Below are 27,148 nucleotides of genomic sequence, written 5' to 3'. Positions count from 1 at the left end.
TACTCTCTGCAGCAGGTGAGGGACTGCACGCTGCTGGGAAGGAGGTCCTCAAACCGCGGAGCAGAGCAGGAGCACAGCCCACCAGTGGCATGGTCTGGGCCTGTGGCAGTGGATCTCTGAAGAGCCCGGGGGGTTGCCACCTCTTCCATGCAGCCCACATGGGTCACAGCCTTTCTTTCAAGCTCCTGGCTTTTCTGTGAGGGTCATAGATGGTTGATTCTTAACCCTCAGCAGGCAGGTAACCAACCCTTAGGGGAGCCCACTAATCTAATGGTCTCCTTCCCTCTCCTCAAATACATGCTCTTACACCTTTAACCCCAATTTCAGGGCACTCACAGCCCCAAGTTTAATGAACTCCTGACTTAGTCTGTACGGCTGTGTCTGAAGCCTCATTTTATTACCTTGTTTCCCTGTGTGGTCTCCCCCCAGTTCCAGGGGGCACGGAGCTGTGAACCTGGGCCTCAGGTCTGTTTAGGCTGTGCTGATGTCGGGCCCTCGTTTCCGCACCTGCGAAACGAGGAAAAGAATGCCTGTCCCTTGGGAGTCCTTGCAAGGAAGGGATGAACTCATAATGCACACGGTGATTTATGGCTCAGCCTACAGGGAGCACTCGGTGAACGCCCTGGCCAGCCCCTGGGGCTGCCCACGTGTCTGCACCATCCCCGGTGAAGCCGCTCTGTCCGTCCAGGTCCAGGACAGCGCCTGGGCAGAGCCCGGATGCCGCTGGTGGATGAAGAGGGACCACCTTTGTTTGCTCAGGAATTGCCCTGTGATGATTTCCCCCCATTTCCAGATGGGGACACAGAGGCTGGGAGGCTTTAGCGGCTTTGTGTCTCGGGGTTAGTCGTGCAAGCCTTTGTCCTCTGACTGGAGAGCACCCCTCTCTTATGCGATCTGTGCCTCAGGTGACAGGGAGAGGCCACAGGTGACAGCTCACCTGGGTAGGCAGTTGCCTGACGGAGTTCCCTGGGCCCTGAGCTCTAGCCGGTGGCTCCCCCGCCCTCCTGGCAGACCCTGGGTCCAGAGGGGTGGGTACTGTTCTGTAGAAATTCAAACCGGCGCTTCGCTTTGAGAGTATTGAGACAAAGTCCCTGGGGCTCGCAGCGAACTAATCACCAAGTGAAGGAGGGACCGTCTGAGTAGACATGACTTCACGAGCTTGTCTTAAAGTCTGCCCCAGCCGTGTCTCACTCCCCAAGATTTTTGACTTTCAGAAAAGCAACCACAGATAGAGTTACCACGTTTTGCAGAAATATTTTTACTGGGCAGAAGATTGCTTTATAGCGAAAGCCAGTGATTCCGGGAGACAAGCAAAGGGTTCTTTATTCTCACGTTCTGTCGGAGGAAAATATTATGCTAGGACGCCTGCTCCTTGGACGGGCCGTCTGGGAGGCCAGGCCGCCTTTCTGGAGTTGGGAGTGGGTGACATGAGACGGTGTGGGGGTCTCGGGACCCTGAGCATGCACCCACCTTCTCTTACCCCTCTGTAGGGAATCGGGGCTTGTTCTGTTGCGGAGCAGGGAAGGGAGGTAGTCAGAGCCGGGCCGTGACCTGCGCACGTAGGGTGGAGAGAGGAAGAAAAGGGAGGGCTCCTCCCAGTAGGTGAGGTCCCCACGGAGAGGCAGTGGGCCTGGGGACAGAGCTGGCTCTGCCATCTACCAGTGTGACTCTGGGTCCTTACCTGTCTGAGCCTCCGTTTTCCACGTGTAAATTGGAGGTAACAATTCTCTGTCGCATGGGCTTGTCAGCGTTAAATGAGGTCATCCATGTCCAGTGCAGGTGGGGGGTGGGGGGGACTTCCCTCATCCACATTCCAGAGCCGGCTCCTCCCGTGGCTGGAGCCTTCCAGTGCAGGGGGCTATTTCCTGAGTCCCAAGTGAAGACTTCCGTCCGGATAACACAGTGGGCTTGGAGACCTGGGCCACCCCAGCAAGGGGGAGACGTGTGGGCCTCATTCTTCCAGCTGCCGTCAGTACTTCAGTCCATGGAAGGAGCTGTTCTTTCTTGGAAGTTAGAGGGGAAATACTGGCTTGCTCGAACTCAAGGAGTGTGCGTTTGACTTTGTGGATTAAGATTTTGTTCTCTGCTCCGGCCCTTGGAGTGGAGGAAGCGGGCATGCCAGTAGTTTTGTTTGCGTCTGGAGCAGCCCTCGGCCTGATAAGGAGCCTGCGTCCCTCCCTCTTCTCACTGCTGACCGAGATCCCTTTTACGTCGGACCGTTGAGAGGGCTGATTTCTTCCATTCTCTTGCTCACCTCCCTTTCATTCTACGGAATGAGAGGGAGAGTTTATCTTGGTCTCAGGGAGATCTATCGCTTCAGCTTGGGAACGGCATCCAAGTTTACAAAGTGGAGCCTGGTGCCCAGAGCCTTTGGGTAAATATTTTGGGAAGTTGGATTCCGCCGGCATTAGGGCCCCTGGGCTGGGCAGTGGGTGCCCTTCTGTGAGTAGGTGGCTGAACTTGGACTCTGCTCACACAGTGCCCTGCACGGGGGTGATGTGCTGAGACACCTTAGCACCTAGAATTCCTGCCTCTTGAGACCCCCTTGTGTTGTGCTGCTGTGCCCCCCGCCCCACCCTGGGAATTTGCTCATAGCTTCTCCATTCCCTGCCAGTCAGTACACCTGCCCCCTCTTTATCCTTGGAGCCTGTTTTCTTCCTTCTCACGCACCTTTAACATCCATTCACCACCCCACCCCGAGGCTCTCCCCCAAGGCGGCCCCCTGGTTCCTAAAAGCCTTCCCAGCGCTTTGCTGACACTCCTGTGTTTTGCTCTGGGTTGGCCAACTCAGATAGGTGGGCCCTGGACAAGATCCGTGTGCTCATGCCTCGGTTTCCCCATCAATAAAATGGGCTGCAACTAGCAGAACCCGCTTTCTCGGGTGAGGTCACGGACATGGTGACCACAGTGTCTGGCAGCCTCAGTTTTTCCATCTGGAAAGTGCGTTGCCAGGGACGATTATACGTCTATGTAGCGCTCTGTGCTGACTGGAGGTGTGCCGAGACTTGGGGGTTTCTGCCCCCAGGGCCAGCCGTGGCGGCCTTCACTGGGCTCACGGCAGACCCTCCTGGCTGGGCGGGCACCCAGCTGTCCGGGCCGGGCCGGGCTGCACTGGGCATCGCCTCCCTGGGGCCTCCTTCAAAGGGAGAGCTGGGAGGAAGGTGGAGGGGACCGGGGGGCTGCTCGACACAGACAATTGGATTAAAGGTGCCTTTTAAGGACTCGGAAATTGTCAGTGCCTTGGGGACCGCAGACGGCAGCCTTCCAATAAGAAAACCAAATTCCCTCTTCTGAGGTCGCAGCGGGATAGACAGACAGATGCCCAGGCTTCCCACTTCTTAGGGGCGAGGTGATGGAGAGAGGCTGGTCTGGGGGGTAGCCGGCCGCACAGCCCTGATGCGCAGGGCAGCTTGGGCAGGCTGGGTGGGGGTCTCCAGGGTTTCAGGTGCCTAGAGACCTGGGTCTCCACTGCATGATACCCCCTCCTGATGTCCCACGCACACTCAAACGTACCCTGGCCTCTTCCTGTGGGACGCACGGGTGCTCTGGGCCTCGGGGCTCAGAGCCTGCCCTCCGTTCACCCGTTGCTCAGTCAGAACCTGGAGGGGACTCCTCCCCTCCCTCAGTTGAGCCAACAGATGGGTAACTTGCCAGTTCAGTGACTCGGTGAATCTGAAATTTGTCCCCTGCTCGCCGTCCTGGTTGAAGCCCCATCGTGTTTCACACGGAGGATTCTAGTGGCCTCTGACTCATTTTCCGTACTTCAGCCAGACTGAGTATACGGATCCAGTGGGGTTTTGCAGAACCCTGCTCTGACGGAAATCCCCGCTGTGACTTCTGGAGACCTTTAGGGGGGTGATGGGCCCCTCCCACAGTCCGAGCACAGTTGGCCACTTTCCCACCTCTCATCCCTGCTGCCTTCCTCCTCACCACTCGGGTTCTGATGTAAACGCACCCATCACACCCCCACCTCAGGGCCTTTGCACATGCTGTTCCGTCTGCTCGAGATGCTCTTCCTGATACTCTTTGTCCTGACTTACTCTTCAGGCTTCCATGTTACTGCCTCCAAGCAGGCTTCCTGGAGGCCCTGCTCAGAAGCAGTTTCCTTCCTCACCGTTGTTCCTGCTCCTTCCCTCGTCCTGGTCCTCGTCCTGGTCCTAGTCCTAGTCCTCGGTGCTCAGACACCAGTCCTCATTAGTGACTTATTCGTGTGGTAACTGAGTCCAGAGGGTACGAGGCTAGGATGGGTGGGCACTGACCTGCCTGCCCATGCAGGAGAGGGGGCGGACAGTGGACTCTGGAACTGAGTGAGTTTGCATCCTGCCACCTGCCCGTTAGGTGACTTTAAGCCACTTCCCTAACCTTTGCAGGGGCCTCAGTCTCCCCATCTGTGAGATGGGGCTGGTGTATGAATTCCTCAGACCTTGTGAACCCCAGTGGCCCAGTGTGGATTTGCCGCTCGATACGGCTGTTCTTGTTATGACGAATAATTACTCCTTCTCCATTGCTTCGGGTCAGGGAAATAGTAGGTGTTTTTCTGGAAAATTTTCCCCCCATGGAAAGGTGTTGGTGATTTTCTTCCTTCTGGAGACCCCCTACCCTCAGCACCACCCTCTTCCCTGTCCCTCCATTGTCCCCGCTGCACTCTGTCTGGTCACCAGGTAACTCAGGTTCTCCCCTGGGTTGCTATGGAGACTGCCTCATGCCAAACTTGCCCCGTAGCTGGGTGGGTGTCAAGGGTGAAGGGGAAGGATGGGGAGGCTCATTTGGAGTCTGGGCCTCTTTCATCTGCCCCTCCATCCTCCCCTGCAGCTCCAGCAAGTGCTCTCTGGGGTCAGGTCAGAATCACCAGGTCTCTGCCACTCAGGAGCTCCCCGCCTGGACCACCATCTTGGCTGGGGGCTGGGAGGGTGGCCTGTCCCGGAAGCCCTTTGGAATCCGAGACCCTTAGATGGGTGGCATCCTTGGGGGGATTAATGGCCTCTCCGAGTGCAGCCTCTGAGCCCTCCCGAGTGTATGGGGCTGCTAGTGGCAAGGCCGCAGAGTAACCTGGGAAGGCGAAGCTCACAACTTCTGTGTGCAGCCCTGGTGACTCCTGTTCAGTAGGTGTCCGAGGCCCCTCATGGACACAGGCCAGGCCCGCCTCAGCCACAGGGACGGAGAGGGGAGGGGTGGCACCCGAAGAGTGTCAGGATGTCATTACCACAGAAGGGGGAGGGTCCCAGCTGCACCAATGACAGCTGTCAACTATCTGTATCTGGGTGTGGCCCAGGAGTCTCTTTAACACACATACACGTGTGTGTATATGTATATATATATATATATATATGTTACATGTGTATACACACCTCTACATTTCTGAATCTTACGGGTGCCTTATCCTAGCTTTTTGAAATAAACATTCCCACTCCCATTTTACAGATGGTAAAAGTGAGGCCCGTGTGACAAGGGACCTTCCTCCAGGTCACAGGCGTCCAGGCCAGAACTCGATACTGGGTCCTTCCTACCTCAGGACCACCTGTGCTCCCTTGGCCTCCCCGGCCTCTCCTGGCGCTCAGTGTCCCTGCCTGTCAGGTGGGACCAGCCGCCTGCAGGGCGGACAGCGCTCAGGGAGTGGGAACTGGGGTGCGTGGGCCACCCCTCCTGACGCAGGGTGGCCCCTGGAAGTCAGGGCTTGGGGCTGAGGTTCCTGGGAGGGCCTGTTTGGTTTGGTCGACATTTCCCAGCGATGCTGGGCCCCACTGGCGCTCTGGCCCAGCTGACACAGCCATCTTCCCCCGGGGACTAAATTTAGGGTTCCTCGGCCGGTGGCCGGGCCTCGTCTTGTTTTTGGAAAGTGTCCATTTTGTTCCTCCCACTGCCGGCGGCCGAAGCTCAGGCACAGCCAGGGGACGGTCCTGCCTGGTCCCCACTCACACGCTCTGACCTGAATTGATCCTGAGTGGATCCTGTCCGAGTTCCTTAGCAGCTGGCCCCCCGGCCTGGTGTCCGCAGGCGGGAGGGCCCGCGCTCGGGGTGTGCTGAGAGCCAGGGAGTCCCCTCCCCGCCGTGCCGCAGGCCGAGGCCCTCTGATGGAGGCGCCGGCGTTTTCTTTGGCACTCGGTGAGCCGATGGCTCCCTCTCCCTTTTCTTCTGAGCCCTGTAAAAATAAAAAGTTAAAAAGACCCTCAAGTTTGAACAGTAAAACCCAATACCTGAAACCAGGCTGTTTCCACGAGGGGGCCGTGGACCGAACACCCAAGTTTGAAACTTCCTCCTGTCGGAATTTATGGAAGGCTTGGAAACTTTTCCTTTTCCCTTTAAACATCAGAATTGGCGCAGGGCTTTCTTTAAAAGCGTAACCCTGGTGCCGCTCACAGCTTGATTTAATACAGCTTGAATACAATAGTAACTTCTGAACCCGCTCTCTTCAGAGAGGCATGGAAAGTTGTTTCATGACACCGGCAAGTGGGTTTTTTTTTTTTCTGTAGCCAAGAAGTATATTCTAAGATTTATTAGATTCTCCACTGCCCCCCCCCCCCCAGTAACCCAGATTTTCACTGGAAGTAAAGGAAGCTTGCTCAGAACAAGTTCTTTAACTCAGGGCTGCAAGACACCAAGACCAGACCTGGGGGAAATGCAGGCTCTGAAAGACCCCGCAGTGGCCAGAGGCCAGGTTCACACGTGTTGGCTTCACAGACCAGAACCTCAGGGCCTGGGCCTCAGGAGCCGCAGCAGGAGGGTAATTGTATTTGGGGGGGTGGGGCTGAGTGGGGGTGGGTTTGTCGGTCAGTCCCCGGGAAGAGGGCATTTGAAAAGCCAGCGGTGTTTTGACAGCATCCCCCAGCAGCAACTCGGGGTCCTTGTCCATCTCTGCCTTTGTGTGTGAGTCCAGCCTGGGGGCTCCTTCGCAGGGCTGTGGGGTCCAGTCTGGCCTTTGGGGAGCTTGGGGGCTCCAGCGCCGGGAAGGGGGCTGTGTCCGTCTTTGTTCTCCCTCTGGATGTGGCAGAGGCTCGGCTGGCGACCTGCACACACGTGTGTTTTTGGCTCTTACAGCATAAAAAAATTATTTGTAATTCATTCATTTGCCAGCATTGAAAAATCGACACTGTATATAGAAACCCAGATGGGAGGACGGGAGACCTGAAAACAAACACCAGGCCTCCCTGTGGGTGCAGCCACCCTTGGGTACATCCTGTAGAGCAGGGCTTCCCGGCGGGTGCAGGGAACCTCAGCTGTCGCAGCCTGGGGGCGGGTGCTGCTGCCGGTAATGGTGGGGGTCGGGGCCAGGGGTGCCGCTAAACATCCATGGTGCACTGGGTGTCCCCCACTTTGCCCTCCGTCCGTAGTACCAAGGTTGAGAAACCCCCCTGTGGCAAGCCTGTGGGTTCTTTTTGGCTTCCAAGCGCACCCCTGGCTTCTGGCAGACCCTGAGCTCCCCAGATGGGTGGCTAGCTCCTTGACTTGCTCCAGCCTTTTGGTTCAAAGTTGATGCTCATTGGCCCTCACGCCCCCCAGGAGCTCATTGGGTGAGTGGGCAGAATACACCCGGTGAATTTTTCCAAAATAAACTTTTATAACTCATTCTTGATCGAGGTGGCAGGCATAATGGAGCACCCAGGGGGCTTCAAGCCGACCTCTATTTGGGGGCTTCAGATGAGGTGCATCGCTTTTGCCCAAGCTGCCCCCTGGTGAGGATTTGTTTCTAGGCCCACGGCGTTTTTCTTTCTCTCTCCTCCTGATTGGGGTGGGGTAACCCTAGCTGTGACAGCAAATGACCCTTGATTGTCCGGCGGCTCTGCACACTGGAGGTCTGTTCACTGCCACATACCAGCCAGGTGTCTCACCTGGCTGGAAGGCGGCCGCTACGTGGAGGGATGCAGTGGCCCAGCTCCTCCCATCTTTCAGCTGTTCTTCTACCAGGGCGTCTGAGCTTCCTGCTTCCAGACGATGGGAGGGGAAAGAGAGAACAGAAAACCCTACCCACCCCCCAGGATCCCTGGGTGCGTGTAGTCCCAGGGCCCCGTGGTGCAAGGGGTGCTGGGAAATGCAGTCCCATCTGGGCAGCCAGCCGCCTCTCTGCGACAGCCCACAGTGCCCCAGCCCCCACCGTCCCTGTGCCCCATGCAGAGAGGCTCCTGGTGCCTGCGCCTCCTTTTCTGCCGACTTCCTCTGCCGGTCCTACCTGGCTCCATGTTCCAGAAACTTTTGCCTGTTTTCCCACTTGAGCAGTGTGGTCCTGGGCAGAGAGACACACTCCCAGGGTCCTGTCTCCTCACCCTGCTGTGGCCGTGGCACCAGTTCTGAGAAATGTGTGAGACCAGCGTCTTGTGGTTCTAAGAAGCCGCGGTGGCTTCCTGCAGGCTCGGTCCTCCCGGGTTGCTTGGAGCCGGCCTGGCTGCAGCACCGGCTCTGCCCAGGTCACTTGCTTCCGTGACGCCTCCTCTTGTTAGGGGCTGGGTGTGTGTCTGGGGACACAGGTGCTGCCGTGTCCCTCTGCGGAAGTCCCTTTATATGCTTGGGCCTCAGCTGTAAAGACCAGTAAAGACAAAAGCAAGTCCTGGCCGCAGGTCACATGGGCTGTCTGTCAGGAGGCCTCCCTGACACCATCCTGTGGTCCTGCCTTTGCTCACAGGCATTCTGTCTGTCCCGGTGCTCGGTGCCTGCCTTTGTAGGTCTTTCCAGGTGGGTTTTTGTTTTTAATTCCGATTGGAGAACAGAGCTCATTTCCAGAAGGCACCTCAGTGTTAATCCACCACAGTGGGTCCCCCGATGGCCTGGCCACTCTGGGGTCCCACTGTGTGCCGGGCTCGTAGCTCACCCCTTCTCGCCTGTGCCCAAGGAGAGGAGAGGGCCCAGGGATTGGGGCGGGGCCTTCGCAGAGGCCGAGGCTGCGTGTGTGGGAGGGCGAGCTGGTCCGCATGTGCCGAGTGACCTCGGGAGACAGTGCCAAACCCACCAGTGCTGGGTCTCAAGGGCTCCCTGGCCAGGCAAGCCTGGGACACAGGAGAATGCGCAGGTCACTCTCTTCCTTTGGACAGAGATTGCAAATTGGTGGCCCAAATCTGGCCCCCGGGAATGGTTTCTTTGACCCATGCATTTAAAAAAAAAATGGAACCAACGTTTAAAAATGGGTGATATTCACTTAGAAGTCCCTGTTTCTGGCTTCTTTCTGAAGATCAGAAAGCTGGTAACAGAGTCTCCACCTGCTCGGTGGCGGTCACCCGGAGCTGAATGAGGCTGGGCCTTCGGACGGGGTGTGTGTCCCCTGCCGCCATCCCGCCTCCCCAGGTCCCCGGCACCCACCAACCCAGTTTCTCTCTTCATGTCCCTTCATCACTGTTATTATGCATGTTTTCCTACAGAGACAGGTTTCTTTTTAAATAAATGTTTGTATTCCTTTCATAGAAAAACATTCTATTAAAAATTAGGGGTGCAGGGGTGGGAAGGGGAGATGAGCCGAGATGGTTCTTTGTTTGAAGAAGGATGAGAGAGAGCCTTGTTTCTTCATGGAGGCAGAACTGTCTCTGTGCTTCGGATGCAGACACTGGCCCCTCCGCCTGGAGGATTGTAGCTTGTGACACCCTCCCCACGCTGGCGTTTCCCAAATATAGTAGCACCCCCCCCGCCGCCCCCCCCCTCCCCGAATTCCAGAGGAGAAGAGAGCCTGCACTCATACAAGTTCGGAAAACAATAGATACAACCACCCGGTAAACAAGCCTCTTGCTGCAGGGGGTCTCAGAACCTCAACTGTCCTGAGGGGCGCTGTGAACCTCGAATGCAGGGTTGCAGTAGAAGTCAGTGTTCCGTGCGTTTGGCGACCAGTGTCCCAGCCTCGTCTGGAGGGTTCGGGGCTGTTGTGGTCTTGGGCGCCGTGTCTCGAGTTCCCTCAGCCCGTGTGCCACGTTTTAGCCTGTACCTGCGCTCACACCGGAGGTCTCCAGGGCTTCTCAGAGACACAAACTTGGTTTTGTCTTCGGCCCTCTCCTCCATGAGATATTGAGTCCTCCGTGCCGTGAGGGGTCCCCGCTCCTTGCTCTGTAGCAACTGGGTTGAGAGAGCGGGCCAAACAGCCAGCACCCACTCTCTGTGGTTGGTTTGTGGCTCTGGGTACTTTGTGGGCTTCCATAGGCCCGGTGGCCTGTTCTTCTGATCCAGGGTGATGTCGGGCTCTTTTGCAATCCCCTTCTCGCCTGTGAGCCTGCGGGGCTCGAGGCGTGGAATCTGGGGAGGGTGGGGTCGTATGGCAGGGGCCATAAGGTGCCTCTGTTGCCCAGCAATGCATTTGTCTCTCTGCCCAGCTCGGAGGAAGGCGGCTTCTGGACCAGATGCCCGTTTTGATCTGCGGGCTCGCTGGGATGTCTCCGAGAAGGCCAGAGTGCATTGCCCGCCCAAGGATGTCTCCGCTAATTAGTCCATTAGAGCCGATGGGCCTCAGATCGTGCCTTTGGAGCTGTCTGCTAATTATGCCTCGACTGTGATTTTAGTTAAACGATTACGGGCCCTCCCAGGGCCGCCGTCCCTGCAGCAGTCCCCCGGGCCTCCGCCTGGAGCGCTCGCCGAGATGAGATTCCGCTGTGTCCTGGGAGAGACCGCTGCCTCCCAGGGCCCGGAAGAGGCTCGGTCTTTCCGGTGGCCACTTCCAGGCTGAGGTCTTCGCAAAGCACGCGGTGGCCTCACCTTCCAGACGTCCCTGTGTATGTGCATCAAGGGGAACAGCGTGCCGTTCTTCGGTCAGCTCACACGTTCGCTCTGGACGGGGCCTCGTGGTGTCTGGGCACCAGCAGGGATTCTGGGGTCTGGGCCTGCTGCGGCTGCCGCCTTTGCCTGGGTGTTCGCCCCAGAACTGCCTGTGGACCTGGTGGGAACGCACATTTGCGTTCAGTCTGTGTGCCGCGGGCCCTTCCCGGGCCTGCTGTGCGTGAAGGTCGGAGGTACATTTCTGTCCCCCCTTAGGCTGTGTGCTGCCGCCACCTCACGGGTGTTGGGCTGGGTGGGCTGAGCGTAGGTCAGAGGTTGTGGCGAAGTGGCTGCGTCATCTTTGTCACCCTCCCACTGAGAGGTACAGTTTATTCCCTATGTAGAATCTGGGCAGGTCCAGGAACTGCTTCGCCCAATAGAAGGTTCTGGAAAGAGTCCCTAAGAAGGCCTGGCAGCTTCTGCTCCTGTGCTTTGGAGAACCCCGAGCTCTCCTGGTAGAGGAGACCTGTGGCAACCTGGTGGGGGTAGCCCTGAGGAGGGGTCACAGGGACAGAGGGAGGCTCCGAGACAGAATGGAGGGAGACCCAGGCCTTCTGGCCACGCCTGCCAAGGTCCCAGACACAGAGTAAGCTGTTTTGGGGGCTCCAGGCCACCCTCCCTCAGGCTGACAGCCACACAGAGATGCAGGTGCCACCAACAGAGGTGACCGGCTGGACCAGTCAACCCACAGCCTCAGAGAGGTGATGAAGTGGAGGTCAGAAGGCAGCAGTAAAGCCACGAGGCATGGGGGCTGTTTGTTCACAACCACAGAGAACCACACAGAGGTGTAGTGAAGCGTCGGCTTGCACGGAAGAAAGATGACCCGCCCCCAGCATGCGGTAGAGCGTCACCTCACATGTGCGGAAGACAGAGGGGCAGTGCAGGGCACGGTCTCACTTAAGGGACACAGTGCACAGGTGTGACAGGGGCTGGGGTCACCACTCCAGCTGCGCTCGGTCCCTTCACGGGTGTTGTCAGAGGTCTGGGCAGAGGTCGCTGGCAGCCACTCGCAGAGGGCGAAGTGTTGACTTCAGTGGGCCCCCCACCCAGGCAGCGTCACCGTTCACCCTGCTCGTCCCAGCAGCCTTCCCTGCGTCAGAGGAGAATGGGCCAGGGAGACAGCGTATGTACTTGCATGCACATGTCTGCGTGTGTCCGGCTACGTTTTATATGTACGTGTGCACATCGGGCCTGCTGTTGCTGTGCCCCAAGCCACTCCAGGGCTGAGTGACTCGGAACAGCCTTTGGTTTGTTGTTTGTCACCCAGCTACAGAATGGTTGAGCATTTTTATTGATCGGGGCCAGGCCCGGCTGGGCTGACCTGGGTTGGGCTTGCTTGCGCTTCTGAGGACGGTCGGCAGGCTGCCTGACAGCTGCCTGGTCTGGGACAGAATTGGCCGGGACACGCTGAGTCCTCCGTGAGCAGGTCACCTCCCTCCAGCAGGCCAGCCCAGGCATTTCCCATCAGTGACATGCGTCCCAGAGAGGAAGTGGGACACCCAAGCGGCTTATCAAGTCTCTGCTTGAATTGCATTTGCTCCGTCCGGTCCCATTGGCCCAGGCAGGTCACATGGCTGAGCCCAGAGTCCATGTGGGAGGGCACCAGCGAAGGGTGGGAACACACTGGGGCCCCCACGGTGGGCTGAGGGGTCTCTGTTCTGGCCCACAGACCCTGAAATTGCCACTTTGCAGAGGTGGCACTTATGTCGTGGTTCAGCCTGTTTTCCCACCTATAAAATGGGCGCAATACTAGACGGGATGTTACAGAGGGACAAAGGAAGACAAGTGGAGAGTGCATGGCACGGTGCTGGCACAGAGTAGGCAGGTGGCAAGTGTCAGCAGTTACAGCGGTCAGCCCACTTCTAAGGGACCCTAGGTCACAGTCACGTGGTCACTGGTCGCTACAGAGGCCAGTTGTTTTCTCTTCTTGGGCCTTCGTGGACGGACAAGGGGTCTGCTCTATTTATGGTGGCCCCGCCGAGACTGTCCCTACCCTGGTACCACAGCCCCATCCTGCAGTCCCAGGGTCCCCAAGGGCTCTGGGCTGTTGTCCGTAGGTTGGAACAAGCCCCTGGCACCCAGACCTAGGGTCCCAGATGGCAGCCGGGCCCAGGTGTCTGTGGCTGGCTGCGCAGAGCCACCTGAGGAAGGGGACTGTCATGGGGCACTGTGTGTCTCCCTGGCTTCCCTGAAGGGCCAAGCATGCTGCTACACTCAGGACATACGTGCTGCTTTGGAGAACAGAGAGCCTTCGTGTTTGGTCCTTTTCCCTTCAAACTTGGCCTTCCCAGGGGTTTTGCTCCAGGGTGGGGAAACCTGTCATTAGAATCAGATTTGGAGCGCGCGGTGCCGGCTGCCATTCTGGTGCTGAGGGCCCAACAGAGGTGGCCAGTGTCCCTCACCAGCATTGGTACCCAGTACTCGACTGGGGCCGGGGCTGGGACCCTGGCAGCGTCAGGGTCGTCTGCTCAGGAGCTGGCAGGGCCTCTCGGGGGGAGAGCGGGAGGAGGCGTCCCAGCAGCTGGGCCGTGTCAGCCTCAGGGAGACGTGGTCCTGGCTGGCCAAGGAATTCTGGGCCCGAGTCGGAGGAGATGAAGCTGCTTTGGACGTACATCTCGGGCCCTGGAAGGATGTGAGCACCCTGGGCAGCAGGCCCAGCAGGGGACTTGGGGCTGGAATGCCGGGAACTGAAAGCTGGCCTGACTTCTGAGGCCTGGGGAGCTGGCTCTCCCGAGGCCCTGCTGCCTCCAACAGCCAGCCGCCAGGCTTCTGCCCAGGCAGGGCCTCCCCTCCTCTCCATGCTGCCCCCACCCGCCCCTCCCCTGCAGCTCCCATCCCCCGTCTCTTGCCTCAACCCCCGACACTGCCTCAGCCCACCAGGCTGCACGGTGCGTCTGCCTTGGTCTCTTCCTCTCCTCTCCGATGACAGTTCTCTCCGGAATCTGCAGTAGTAGTAAAAATAACAGCAAGCCAGAGCAACAGCGGGGACAGCTACTGTTTCTGGAGACACTTGCATGCGCCACAGGCGTGGCCAGCCTGTGGTGTCCGGGGTTGGGTCGCATCTGAATGGTGACCGAATGAATGTGCCCAGGAGCTCTCCCGCCCTTTGAATCTCGAGGGTGCTTCTACCGGCTGTGTGTGCACTCATCTGAAACAGCACCCACTCTGTGCCGGACTCTGGGGTGTTCTTAGTGTCTTCCCAGTCCCAGCAAGCGTCCCAGAATGGTCAGTTCACGCATGGAACTGCTCCTGAGAGCCAGCGCCAGAACCTATCAACCCCTCATACAGGTCAGGCGGGGGCCCCGCAGCAGAAGCAGAAATGCCCATGTGCATTCACACCTCCTACGTGTCCGACTGGCAGATGCTGAATGCAGTCACAAATGGCTGTCCCTTTTTGGGGAAGGAAGGGCGGCCATCCTTCTCTTCTGTTACAAGGATATCTTTGTGTACTTTTACTCGATTGCACTAACATTTCTACAGCGCTTCTGATGAGCCAGGCACCGCTCTTGGTGCTTTGCAAATACCACCCAGTTTAATCGTCACGGCAACTCTGGGCGGTAGATGTTATTTCCCTGTGCTACAAAGGAGGAAACTGAGTCACAGGGAATTCAAACGCCTTGCCCAGCATCACACAGCTGCTAGGCCATGGAGGAGGCCCACCGCCGGGCCATCTGGGGCAGAATCTGGGCCCCGCGCCCCTGGTGGTCCCACTGCGAGCTCAAGGCCATTAGCACGGCACCTGCTGAAAGCGAACCCGATAGTTATTATCATTGTTTGAGGCACTGATTGTGAGGTGGAGGCCGCTGGGGTCCTCCCTGGGCATTTCCCGTAGGCACGAGTGTGCTCTTCCTGCCTTCCACGCAGGGGCGGGTTTGCTGCTCCTGAGTCTGAGCTGCGTGGTTCTCTGTGGTCACCACGGCGTCCTGCGTGAGTCTGGACGTTGGGGCCAGGGAGCGAGGTGCGGGGCTGATCCTGAGTGTGGTGCGGGGTGCGAGTCACCTCCCGAGACAGGCAGTCCGTGGCTCTGTGAGTGCACGGTGGCCCTTCAGGGTGGCCTGAGATCCGAGAGGGACAGAGGTCGTGGCCTGGATGAACTGACCCCATCTTGAGCCCATGGGACTGTTGTAGCAGGAAAGCCTTTGGGGAAACTGAGGCCTCATGTGAGGCTCCCCAGCGAGTGATTTCCCTCTCCGTAACCGCTTGGGTCCCCTGAGTAGGACTGGGAAGGTAGGGCAAGACCATGGAGGGGTTTGAGTTGGCTGGGAGCGGGGAGCCCCCTGGGGCTGCAGAGCAGGGAGGGATCCTGTGAAAACGTGTGCCGTCTTGCATGGGGTGTGAGCAGAGTGTTCTTCAGTGCTCCATCCTGCCAACCTCAGGCGGGGAGCCGGCTGAACCAAGAAATCAGGCGGGGAGGCTGCCCCAGGGCAGGCCAGGGGAGCTGCGTGGGACGGGGCCGAGCAGCCCAAGGGGACGCTGTCTGCTCACGTGTGGGTGTCCTGGACTGTGTGGGACGTCACGGCCTTGGGCTCAGGTTGGAGAGGCCCCGTGCACCTGTCCAATTTGCACTCTGGGCAGTGACTGGGCTGAGCGGAGGATGGAGCTGGCCGGGGCTGCAGGGGACGCCGGGCTTGTGTTTTGAGCAGCAGCCAGGACTGGATTCTGGAATAGACCCCCGGCCCGAGTCCAGTGCAGGTTGGCCCCAGATCAGTGAAAGCCATTAGAGGGCCAGCATGCCGCCGCCACTTCCTGGGGGTCGCTGCGCTGGGCGGGGCCTCCTGGGGTCACTGTCCCCAGAGTCGGTACTAGCTGCAAGAACATTATCATGTCCTGGCTTGCCAGGGGTGATGCTACCCCTGCCAGGCCCCTCCTCCCTGGTCATGGTCCCTGCTCTGCATCTCACCCAGGATGTTTTTATCGACACAGAGAAAATGCAGGAAAAAGAGAGCACCTGTTTGCCTCTCTGGCTGCTGTCTGGTCCAGATCCTGGGCCAGCGCTCCAGGGCCTTCAGGGACGAGGAAGAAGTGTATGGTCCCTGTCCCCCATGAGTTTGTCCAACCGTGCCGGGGACACTGGTGCTCCATAAACCATAACAGTACAGAGTACCGAGGACCACAGTGGGCAGGGCAGGCGGCCAGCAGACCACACGGAGTCTGGGGCCCCGGGACGGCTTCTCCAGCTGAGGCCCGGAGTAGGAATTAGGAAATAGGTAGGAGGGCACAGTCGAGGGGAGCGTCGTGGGCAGGGGCACAGGGTGGAAGGCGTGCACTGTGCAGGCAGGTGGAGTTGTGCGGGTTGTGGGTGTGGCTCCTGCTGGTCCCTTTGCCCATGACAGTTCCCGTCACTCCTGCTGTCTTGGCCTGGTTGTTTATATGTCCCCTTTCCCTCTCAAAAGTGTCCCAATTTGGGCAGCAGAATTGTGTGGGCACCCCAGACACAGGTACTAGTATCTTTGCTTTATGCAGGAGGAAACTGAGGCTCACAGAGACTTGACTCAGTTGTGTAAGGTGCTGGAACGAGGAGGAGGCAGAGCTGGGGTGGGAGTGGAGCCTGTCTGACCTTGAAGCCCAGACTTTTCCATGATCCCACACTACCTTCCACAGTAAAAAATAAAGTTGCAGACATGTGCCACCTGCATATTCTCCGAGCACAGACTCTGTGCCCAGCACTGTGCCAGGGGTGGGTGGGGTGAGAGGGGGCTGGACCAAGCAGGACTCGTTCAGCGGTTCATAACAGAAAACAAGCTCCAACTGGCTTAAACAAAGCAGGCAGTTCAGTGGTTCATTTAATTGAAAAGTCCAGGGAAATACTAGCTTCAGGTATAGTTCGATCCAGGCGCCCCAACCGTGTGGTCAGGACGTATTTTCCATTGTCTCCCTTCCTGGACCTACTTTCCTCTGGGTTGGCTTTTTTCTTAGACAGAGTCTCCCCATAAAGAGACAAAATGTTCTCCACAGGGTCAGACTCCTCCCGCCTTCACCTCTCACTAATGTCAGGGTGAGAGAACTGACATCCCGAGCTGCCTCTCATAGGCCTGGCTTGGATCCTGGGCCCTGCCTTCTGGCCGGGGATGCACAGAGCTGTCATAGATCAGCCTGGGACGTGCATCCATCCTTGGGGTTCTGGGGAGACATCGGCTCTGGCCCTGCCTCATGGATGGAAATGGAGGAGGGGTAGGGCTTCCAGATAAAATGCAGGACACCCAGTTAAATCTGAATTTCAGGCAAATATCAATTTTTATAGAAGTCTCTTCCAAATACTGCATGGGACATATTTACACTAAACAAGGATGGACTCTGAGTTGCAAATGGAACCGAGGGTCCCGTGTTTTTGTTGGTGAAATCTGGAGAGCTTAGGGAGGGGGGCCCTCCAGGGGTGGTCCAAGTGTTCCCAGGAGGAGGGATGGATGCTGGGGGCGGGGAGGCGGGGGGTGTCTGCCCAAGTCACGGGTATGCACTACAGAGGCGAAGAGAGGGACCAAGAGCTTCCCTTCAGCCCGAGTTCTCCTGAAGCCGCCCTGTGAAGTCAGCCCTGAGAATGACAGCTGTTCAGTGGGTGGGGTCCCCGGGGGCAGGGTGAAGGGCTCAGAAAGGGCTTCCATCTCTGTGGGCCTGTCGGACGGGCATGAGGGTCCCTGGCCTCTCACTAGCTGGACTGGCTTTGGGGTGACCGATGCCTTTGTCCCAGACTAACCAGCTTGCTGTCCACCCGCCTGTCTGCTCCCTATAAATTCACCAAATTTGTCAGGCTTCCTCCCAGGCCGAGGGTTTGTGCAGAGAGCTGCCTGGCGTCAGGTGCTGCAGAAGCAGAGCCCAGGGTGAGAGGTGAGGGTTGTGTGCCCGTGATGGGAACAGGGCGAGCCCCCAGGGGAGACCAGAGGGGAGGGCGGGGAGGAAGCCGGGCAGAGGGGCAGGAAGGCAAGTAAGGTGCGGTTTCAGGCAAAGTCTGGGCTTCAGCCTGACCCTATGGGAGGCTCTGGAGTAGAACTTGTACCTCAGATAGGGTGTCCCCCAGGGGCCAGGAAGTGGGGCTTTCGCTGTCCTGCTCCGGGCAGTCACTGGTGTCACTCAGGGCCTCCTGGGGACAGCGGGGTGGGGTGGGGATGGGGAGCTTGTGTTCTGCTGCACCTGCAGACAAAGCCCTAGGGAAGTCCTCTGGAGAAACCTCACAGGTGTGGGCTGCTGGTGGGGCAGCACCCCTGGGTAAGGGTGGGGACACCCAGACCAGGGCCAGGCCACCATCACAGGGCCCTGAGAAGTTGGCAGGAATTGCTTGCTGTGAAGGAGGTTTCAACCGCAGCTAATCTCTGCAGTCTGCGGCAGACCCTCGGAAAAGAACCGGGGACCTTCCCCAGAGCACTGCCGCCAGGCCACAGTCTGAGGGTCGGGGTGGCACCCGGGCTCCGGGCTCCCGTGCAGCGGAGCGGCTCCCATTTTCGTTTCTTCCCCTCGTGGGGTCTGGTCCTTTGCAGCCTGGTTTGGTTGTTCTGGTTCCGACAGTGGCTCGGCCACGCTTGGGCTTTGTGACCCTGGCACGTCCTGTCCCTTTCCGAGGTCTATTTCCCCACCTGTACTCTGAGAGACTCTTTACCCAAAGTTTGCTAAAAGCATCAACGTGCAGTTCTATTTGCGTGACTTTTTTTTCTGGGGGGAACTCCCAGAGGGGTTTGGACTTCCTGCATGGCCGGACCTCTCGAGGGCTCTGGTCTGGCCCCGACGTCCTGGGACACACTGTGTGTCATATCCCTGGAGCCCTGGCCTTGGTTCCTCCCAGCTACAGTGCTCTTGCCTCCCCTTGCAGAGCCTCGGTCTCCTCCTCCTTGAAAGGGGTGCTCGCTCCCTTGCTGACCTCTTAAGGGTGTTGGGTGAGTCAGGCGGCCGAGGCGGGCAGGACAAGGCTCAGGCGGGATGGATGGAGTCCTGCGGTGAACACCTCCTTGCCCCCGGGCCTGGGCGCCTTCTCAGACCTTGGGCACTGACCGCATGGTGTCCCAGACCTCCACGGAGTTCTCAGGGGACCCCTCTGTGGCAATGGCAGGGGAGGTCCCTTTTCAAAAACTAGTTGTTTTTTGTCGACCGTCGCTTGCCTGAGATTGGAAACCATTGGACTGAGTGTGCGGTGTTGGGGTGGGGAGCAGAGGGCCACTGTCCTCCCCTGGTCCCAGCGACAGCTTGTCTGACATGCCCAGAGGGCCTCACACCATCGTTGGGATCAAAGCCTCGCCTGTGTTCCATGACCACAGAAAAGGGTCCTGCCAGCGCCCTGCCTTCCTCGAGTGCACAGCCAGGGGTGGTGTGAGGCTGGCAGTTTCTGGCCACGGGGTCCATTCAGCCTGTGCACGTGCGTAGCTGTGGGAGGAGCAGCGAGGCCTGGAGCAGAGAAGCTCTTGCCTCTGCGCCCCCCCCCCCCGCAGCTGGAATCAGAAATGGCCCCTTGCATTGGAAAGTCGAAGACCTCTCCCAACCCCTTCCAGCCAGCTCCCGTGCGCGAGGCCTCTCAGGAACGCGGGGCCCCTGGGATGTGGGAATGGGAACGAGAGGGGCTTGTTCCACCTCATTAGTGAGAGGAAGCAAGAAGCCAAACCTCGCATTCTGGAGGCTGAGAAATAAATCATGCTTCCCGGGCTCCAGGCCGCACGGAGCCCCCAGGGGGGCTGGCCTGCGCCCCAGGCAGTGGTGCACACCCTTTCCCCGCAGCGCGGTGGCCCGTGGTTGTGGGGACACCGTTCTTTGGTCAAAAGATGATAGTGCTGTCTGTCACAAGCAGCCTGGCTCACAGCCACCCTGCTCAGCAGGGCACACGCTCTGGACCCTGGCAGCAGACCCGGGGCCTGTCCCCAGGCCAGGAGCTGCTGGCAGAGGCTGTCCCAGCTGCTCCCTGATCCGAGGCCTGTGGCCGCCCCTGTGGCCTGTCCTGTTATCAGCACTCACTGTGTGGCACGGTCGGGCAGTGGTGGGGTGGGTCCGTGGCGTGCCACGTCAAGGGTTGGTGTGGTCAGCGGCGTGGCAGGCGGAGGTGCAGTGGACCAGTGGACAGGCTGGAGGGCAGCTAAGGGCAGATGGTGCTGGCTGGAGGTGTCCCTTGAGGCCTCATGGGGAGGTGGAGGCCCTGCTCGGCCCCCCGGGACCAGGGACACGACATCCCAGCCCACAGTGGAGGGTAGAGAGGGGCGGAGTGGGGAGGGAGGCATGAAACGTGGGCCAGGGAGGAGCAGTAGCAGCTCCGTCTGTGACGCACTGGCCGCCTGCCAGTGTGCGGAGCGCCCACGCCGGCTCTCATCCTCCTCCACCCAGCCCCCCACGGCGCTGTTTCCTCGCTCACGTGAGGAAACCGAGTCACCCACCTTCTCTGCGCCTCATTGTCCTCGGGGAAAAGCCCCAGCCCACAGGGTCGTGGGAGAGTTTGGCAATGTGCCTGCCATGCGGAGCAGAGATTTTAAAAATCAGAATGGTTCTGGTAAAGCCGACTGTCATCCATCTCCTCGTCACCCCATTCCCGCCACCTGTCTTCTCCCTCCTGCCCCTGGGGAGACCACGGCTGCCATGCACACGTGGGTGATCTCGTGGTGCAGGGGTGTGTGTGATGTTTCCTTAGGTGTGCACGGAGCATCACACGCACTTCATCTTGCATGTGGCGCATGCACCCCGTGTCGGCGTTCACAGGTCTGTCGGGTCCTTTCAAAGCCCTGAGAGGTGTTCCGCCACGCACACCTGGCAGTCTCCTTTGGCAAGCGTTGTGCCTGCTCTGATGCTTGGTTCCTGGGGACAGCGTAGCCCTCAACATCACTGAACTTGAACGTGCCTCCCTGCAGCTCACGTGGGAGTGTGGGCCCAGGGTGGACACCAAGGCCTCGGCCCAGCGGGCTCTTGCAGGGATAAATGGGAGAATGTTCCGAGCGTGTGTGAAGTAGGGCCCACGGGGGGAGGACAGAGGGCTGTAGTTGGTGCCCCCACCTTTGCACCCTACACTGTCCTCAGCAATCTGTCTCTCTGACACTTAATCCCCCTTTTACAGAAGAGCACAATGGGAGCCAGTGGGGTTCAGCGAGGCGTCCGCTGTCCCTTGGGTCCAGCGGGTTCTGGGAATGCAGGGTCCCTGCCCTGGCTTGTTCTCATCAGGGCCAGCCTGCAGGGCACAGGCTCCCCAGGACCGGGCCAGGCTGCTCTGCAGGGCATGCTGGGAAGAGAGAGCTCTCCAGGAACTTCTGGGGCAGCTCCAGGGCAGGCTGCTCGGATGGAAGGGCTTCAGGGCGGCCAGGTTTGGCCTCCCAGCCTTCGCATCCCCAGCTGACCAGCCCCAGCCCTGCACACTCCCAGGACCTCTGAGTCCTGCAGGTTTTGTGGGTGCCAGGAGTTTCCTTTGAAACCCATGGCCCCAACGTCTGTCAGCTCTCAGAGCCCAGAAGGATTGACAGAGCTGCTGGGGCGGGCGGCGGGGACCACACTAAGCTCAGGAGCATGAAGTTGCAAAGACAAAGAGGAAAAACCCGACTGAACTCCAGCCCACTCCCAAAGCCCTGCTTTGATGTGGTTTCCCGTCCCTGAGGCCTTATAAGGCCTTGTGCCTGCGATTCTGGGCTAAGGGCTGGGGCTGGGGCTGGGGCTGGGGCTGGGGCTGGGGCGGCGCCCAGGGGAGCGGGCCTCTCTGCCTGGGGCCCGCATGGGGCGGAGGAGGCCATCGCTGGGATGTGGAAAGGAGGCCACCTAGCCCGACCCCCGGGCAGGGTGTGTGGGGGGTGAGGGGGCAGCTGGGCCTCAGGCTGGGTGAGGCAGGGATCTGGGGAACCAAGAGGCCTTTGATGAGAACTTGGAGCAGAGCCCGAGGCCTGGACGCCCGAGGAGAGGGGGCCTGGGACCCGGTGGGGAGGGGCTGTGGGTAAAGGGTTGGCTTCCTACAGGGCAGTGGTGAAGGGTGCGCGCTCTGGAGCCAGACAGCCCGCCTGTAGTCCTGGCTGTGACACCAGCCAAGTGACCTTGGGGACGTCCTTCGCCTTGGCGCCTGAGTTTTCTCATCTGTAAAGTGGGGATAGTAACAGTGCTGCCTTAAAGGGTTGCTGAGAGAACGAAATGCAAAGCACCGAGAGCTGCGTGCCAGGCTGGGGGCGTGCGTCCGGGTGTCTGTGGGGCACCTTGTGTCTGGCGAGCCTCTCAGTAGCGAACATGCTGGTGGCCGCCTGACAACAAGAGAAGACATAACAAACACTTGACCTCCTGTGGCTCACTTAACCCTCACAGGCACTCGAGACCTTGTCTGCGCTGTGTCCTATGCACACGTGGAGACAAGTCCCTTCACCCGGGTGGCCCGGCTCGAGCAAGGCGGAGCTGGGATTTGAATTGCGGTCTCAGCAGCCCCGGTTCCATGCCTGGCACCCCCGGCACCCCCTGCACGCTTGGCTCCCTGTGCAGCTCCTTGCTGTCAGGGGCCTGAGTGCCTTCCTGCAGGGCTCTGCCCAGTCCCACACCTGGTGGGGAAGGGCTGTGGGGACCCTTGAGACCCTCTGGACAGGTGGGATGACTTGGCCATGGACCCACAAGAGCCACTGGCCCGGCTGGTTTTCTATACTTTTTAAAGTGTGATCCTTGGTCCCGGGCAAGGGCCGGGGCTCTTGGCCACCTCTGTCCCCATGCCCGAAACCAGGAGCCCTGGTTTCACGGTACAGGTGTAGGCGGGGCGTTGGAGCCGGCGTGAATCGGGGCTCTGCGCCTCACTGGCTGGGGAGCCAGAGCCAGTCATCTGGCTTCCTGGAACCCCCTCCTCACCTCGGCACTGGGCTGGTGGGGGGCCTTTCTACGGAGGTTCCGGGGAGCGTCCCTGCGCGCTTGGTCAGTGACGGGAGTGGCTGTCATCAGCTTTATTTTCCTGTCTCATAGAGCCCTTGAGGGTTGAGAGCACTCTGTAGGAACAAACTTAAGAACAATTCTACCTGTCCCTTTACAATTTGCAAATCATTATTATGAACATTTATTCCTTGGGCTATGGAAAGAGCAGGCCATTGGGATGATTAAAGGACTTAATATAAGAAGGTGCCTGGCACCTAAGAAATGCACAGAAGTGCCAGCTGCCGGAGTATTGAAGTTGTGGTTGGTCACTGTGCCCATTTAATAGATAAGCAGACTGAGGTTCCGAGAAGGCAGGGGCCGGCCCCAGTCCAGGGCAGGAAGGCCATGGAGACAGGACCTGATCCTGAGTCTGGCTCAGGATCCCACGTAGCCTCTGGCCCAGCGAGTCAACCCTTGGAGGCCACAGACCATGTGCTGACACAGGACAGAGCGTGGCCTGGCAGGAAGGACCTGCCCTGGCGCCGGCCAGGACTCTGCTGTGACGTGTTTCAGAACTCGGTCCTCCCAGCAGAGTCTTCGCAGGGGACACGGAGGCCGCTGTCAGAGTGACGACTGTGGACACATCGTACACCCCGTGAGGCATTGTCATGGGGTCCCAGATGGCCGCTTTGTCGCTGGTGATGTCTGGGGTCTCTCAGCTCCTCCACGTGTGCTGGTAGAAAGGTGTGAAGACTCCAAAATCTTGATCTCAGAGATCCTGCTGGCAGCTGGCATTACTGGGGGCAGTCAGGGGAGGGGCCGAGGTCAGTTGCAGCCAAGGTCAGTGCCCAGCCCTGCCCGCTCTCCGGATGGTCTTGGCGTGCAGCACTCTGCGGTTCCCTTGAAGACAGACACCAGGTCCTGGGAGCAAGAACTGCCTACCAGTCCTTTGGTGGAGGTGGCATCCGTCTTGCTCTGCCATAAAACACCTGCTTTGATTCGCTGCTGGGGCCCCCCACCATCTCGTGGTGCCCCCTGAGCCCCTCCCTCGTCTCCCCGGCTCCCTGCAAACTCCGGCTCTGTTAGCACAAACAGCCAGTTTACAAGCCCAGGAAGTGTTCGGCTGCTGTGACAATGGGCAGAGGAGGGAGCAAAGCCATCCTGGCTCTGGAATCAGCTGGCCTGCTTTTGAAGTCCATGGGGCAGCAGGGGTCCGAGCGACCACCTTTTAACTGCCCTGAGAAAGAGCAAGGGCGGTGTCCCAGAATGACCGGAAAGAAGAAAGAAAGCAGAGAAGACCAGGCCTGACCCGTAAGACGTGAGCTCTTTATCTTTAAAACAAAGCAGGACGGGAGAGCCAACCCCAGCTGTGTCCGGTTGATGAGCTCCACTACACAAAGCACCGAAACATGTGTAATTCGATTTTTTATTTTTTGTTAATCAAGAAGAGACCTGGTTTTTCTTTGAAGCATCTGAAGTGCAGGGTTTTTTCTCCCCCTGAATTTTCAAGGAGAGGGCCTTTTTCTTTTCCTTTTCCATGTTTGTTTGTTTTTTTTCCAAAAGGGGAAGTTGGTGACAGCTGCTGAGTTGAGGCTTTTTTATCGCTTTTTATTTCATAGTTTGAGAAGCGCTGCCACCTCAGGAGAGAGAACTGGGCATCAGGAGAGAGAAAAACAGTGTGATCCCCTGAAACGCATCGCTCCCCCAAAAGGGGAACGGTTCTCCAAGTGGGTTCCTCGGAAGACAAACCCCACGCTGCGTCGGAGACATAAAACTCTGCGTCCCCTGAGGTTCCAGGAATGTGGCCTAAGCTGCCACATTGTTTGGGTGCTTGGTGTCCGTTGCCATAGTAAGCCTTACAGTGAGGGACCTCGTTTAACTTTGTTTAAAATAATCTTTTTTGATCGCAGAACTCTGCCTGGCAGAAAACCAATACATACAGAAGACGGTTTGACAAGTCTTAGCCTCTTGTCTGGAGTCGTCCTGCGGGGCTGGGGTCAGACAGAGGGGACCCTGGTGGACACCCCAGAACTTTCCCAGCCTGGGGACCAACCAGGCGTCGCCCACCAGCCTGGTGTGGCAGCCTGAACAGACGGGTGCGGGGGCGGGGGGGGCTGCCCTGCCCTCTGAGATACCAGACACCTTCCACTCATGTGAAGGGACCAGGCGGGGGGCGTGCAGGGATCGGGCCAGTTACTGGGGGTGGGCACATGGGGGAGATGCGGGAGGCGTGATTGAAGCCAGAGCACGGAGATGGAGGAGCCCACCCTAGAGCCCTCCAGCCGCTCTCTCTGCAGACCACCCCGACAGCCCTCCTGGGACCCTCTGCTGGGGAAGGGTGCACACCCAAGCAGGCTCGTGGGTCCGCTCAGAGGGATGGGTGAGGGACGTTGTCTAATCCCATCTTTGTCTGGGGGAGAGGGCGGACCTCTCTTTCTGGGGGAGAAGTGTGGTGCTTCGTGGTGGGCTGGTGGCTGAGAAAACGTACTTCCTGCAGAGCAGTGTGGCAGCGACTTTTCTAGGCTGACGGGCTCCGCCTCGGTTGGACTAAATTCCCGTCAGAACCATCAGAACGGGGGGCCCTGCTTCCTTGCCACCAGCCAGGCCCAGGTTCACGATGCCACCTTTTCCGTCCCAGTACCAGGCACCTAGCTGATTCCGATACGTCCTTAATGTCCCTGTCTTGTCTTCTTCCTCTAGGAGCTCGTGGGCGAGGTTTTCCGAGAGACACTCAGCGAGGAGGAAGAGGAAGACTTTCGCCTGGAAGGTACTGAAATCCATCACTTTCTTCCTAGAAGGGCGTGGAGCAGGGAAGGGGCCATCTGGTCTACCGCATGCCCCGAGTACTCTGCGGGAAATCTGTAGGCCAGGCGGAGGACAGGACTCTGGGTGGGGCTGAGGGGCAAGAGGGAAGTGTGGCTTCCACAGTCCAGGCCGAGTGGAGCCAGGCCACCCGGGCTCACATCCTGGTCCTGCTCCGTGTTAGCTGCGGGATTTGGGCAGGTAGTGTGTCCCCAGCTTTGCCACCAGGAGGTGGCCGTGGAGGCCCCTCACATAGGCTCGGGCATGAAGTCAGCGCTCCCCCAGGGAGCTGTGAGGTTTCCCAGCTCTCCCTTCGCTCAGTCACCCGGAGCACACGAGAGCGTGTGCTCACAGACCCCACCAGCCCTCACCTCCCTCCACGGAGCTGCCACGCCGCCTCTCTTTAAGGGGGAGCGCCGTGTTGTAGGAAGAATTAAGGTGCCGGGTGAGAGGGCCGGCCGCCGCTGCTGGCAGGCTCACTTGGCCCCGGGTCAGCCACGGGGCCTCTCCCGGCCTTTCTGTCCGCATCTATGGAGGGGGACGAGGTCCTTTGCCTGCATGGCTGCCTCAGGTGGTGCATGGAATGATGGCACCTGCCTGTGTTTGCTGAATAGGGTGGCCTTCCCACTTTCTGCTTGGGCTCAGAGGAGGGGACCACTGAATGGGGGCTGCCTGACCACAGTGTGGCCCCCTCTACTGGGGAGGGGCAGGCAGCTGTCAGGAGGGCTGGGGCCCAGGGGCCGCTGGGGAGAATCTCAGCCTTGGGGGTCCGGCGGGGCCTTGACAGGAGAGCAGCCAGTCCCAGCAGGCTCTGGAGGGGCACCTGGGCTGCCTGAGGGCCATGGCCATGCCTGGCCTGAGAGTTGTTGTAAAGGTAGAAACTCGGACCTGAGGAGTCCAGTCTCCCTCTCCTAGGTTCCTAGGTGATGTGTGTGCACACGGCCCCATGAGAAGCGCTGTTTTAGGAGAGTCTCTCAGCTGGGCAGGAGACAGGCAGGGGACCCGGTATCTGTCAGGTTTGCTCGTGTATGAGCAGGTTCTCAGTGAAGGAGGAGGAGTCCGCGGGCAGACGGCTTTGTCCAGGCTGTGGGGTGTTCTCTTCGACCCTGTCTGCCTGTGGAGCTGGTGGCCACACTTGGGTGCTCCCCCCAGCCCCAGTGGTCACCCTTGACCCCACAGACAGATGCCAGGACTTGGGGCCCCGGGAAGATCTGGGGAGTCAGGTAAAGGTCTGCAGGATGGAGCCCTGGGGTCCGAGCCGACCCCAGACGTGGGTCACCTGGAACCCAGCACTTACTGCGTTTGTCCATTCCTCTGCTCTTTCACGGGGCAGCCTCCCAGCGAGTTCCTTTTCCTGTTCGCCCATCTCTCTATCACCCATTTACTGTTCTGTCTGTCCACCCACCTGTCTGCCCAACGCCATCCCATCACCCACCCACCCATGAACCCCGACTGCCCCGTGCATGACCCCTCCAGCACCCACCCAGCCATCAGCCGGCCCTTCCCCGTCACCCAGCGCCCACAGTCCATCCCTCTGTCCGGATTTCATCCCTCCGCCTCTCCATCTTCTCTCTAGCTGTCCATCCTCTACTGAGTCCCGGGGCAATGTCCCAAGTGAGGCCCTCCTCCGTCCCTGAGGCTCAGCCTGAAATCATGGAGCTGACCTCAGAAGAGGTGTCTTCCCCCACCTCCCCCCACTGACACGCAGACAGGAAATGGCCTGCCCCCCCCCCCCGACGGGGAGGGTCACTGGGTTCTGTGTCTGCATTCAGGGCCCGAGCCCAGAAGTGGTCAAGCAGAAGGGACCCCGGCCTAGGAGCCCATCGACCTGGCTCCCTGCCAACCCCGGGCCCCTCCCCCTGCTGTGATG

At 59.1% G+C, this 27,148-nt stretch overlaps 1 protein-coding gene across 1 annotated transcript in view; it reads left to right on the top strand.

The window, feature by feature from the left end:
* NKD1 (NKD inhibitor of WNT signaling pathway 1) overlaps positions 1-27,148 on the top strand; it is a 61,520-nt gene that overhangs the window by 12,035 nt on the left and 22,337 nt on the right. Inside the window, exon 4 of the mRNA XM_037141439.2 lies at positions 25,177-25,243. Coding sequence (XP_036997334.2) covers positions 25,177-25,243 — 67 coding nt within the window. The remainder of the gene's footprint in view (positions 1-25,176; positions 25,244-27,148) is intronic.

The sequence above is a fragment of the Artibeus jamaicensis genome, unplaced genomic scaffold, assembly GCF_021234435.1.
Source record: "Artibeus jamaicensis isolate MK-2021 breed Jamaican fruit bat unplaced genomic scaffold, CSHL_Jam_final contig_3152, whole genome shotgun sequence".
NCBI lineage: Eukaryota > Metazoa > Chordata > Mammalia > Chiroptera > Phyllostomidae > Artibeus > Artibeus jamaicensis.
Note: the sequence above shows the minus strand (reverse complement) of the source record. Positions and strands in the feature narration are given on the sequence as shown.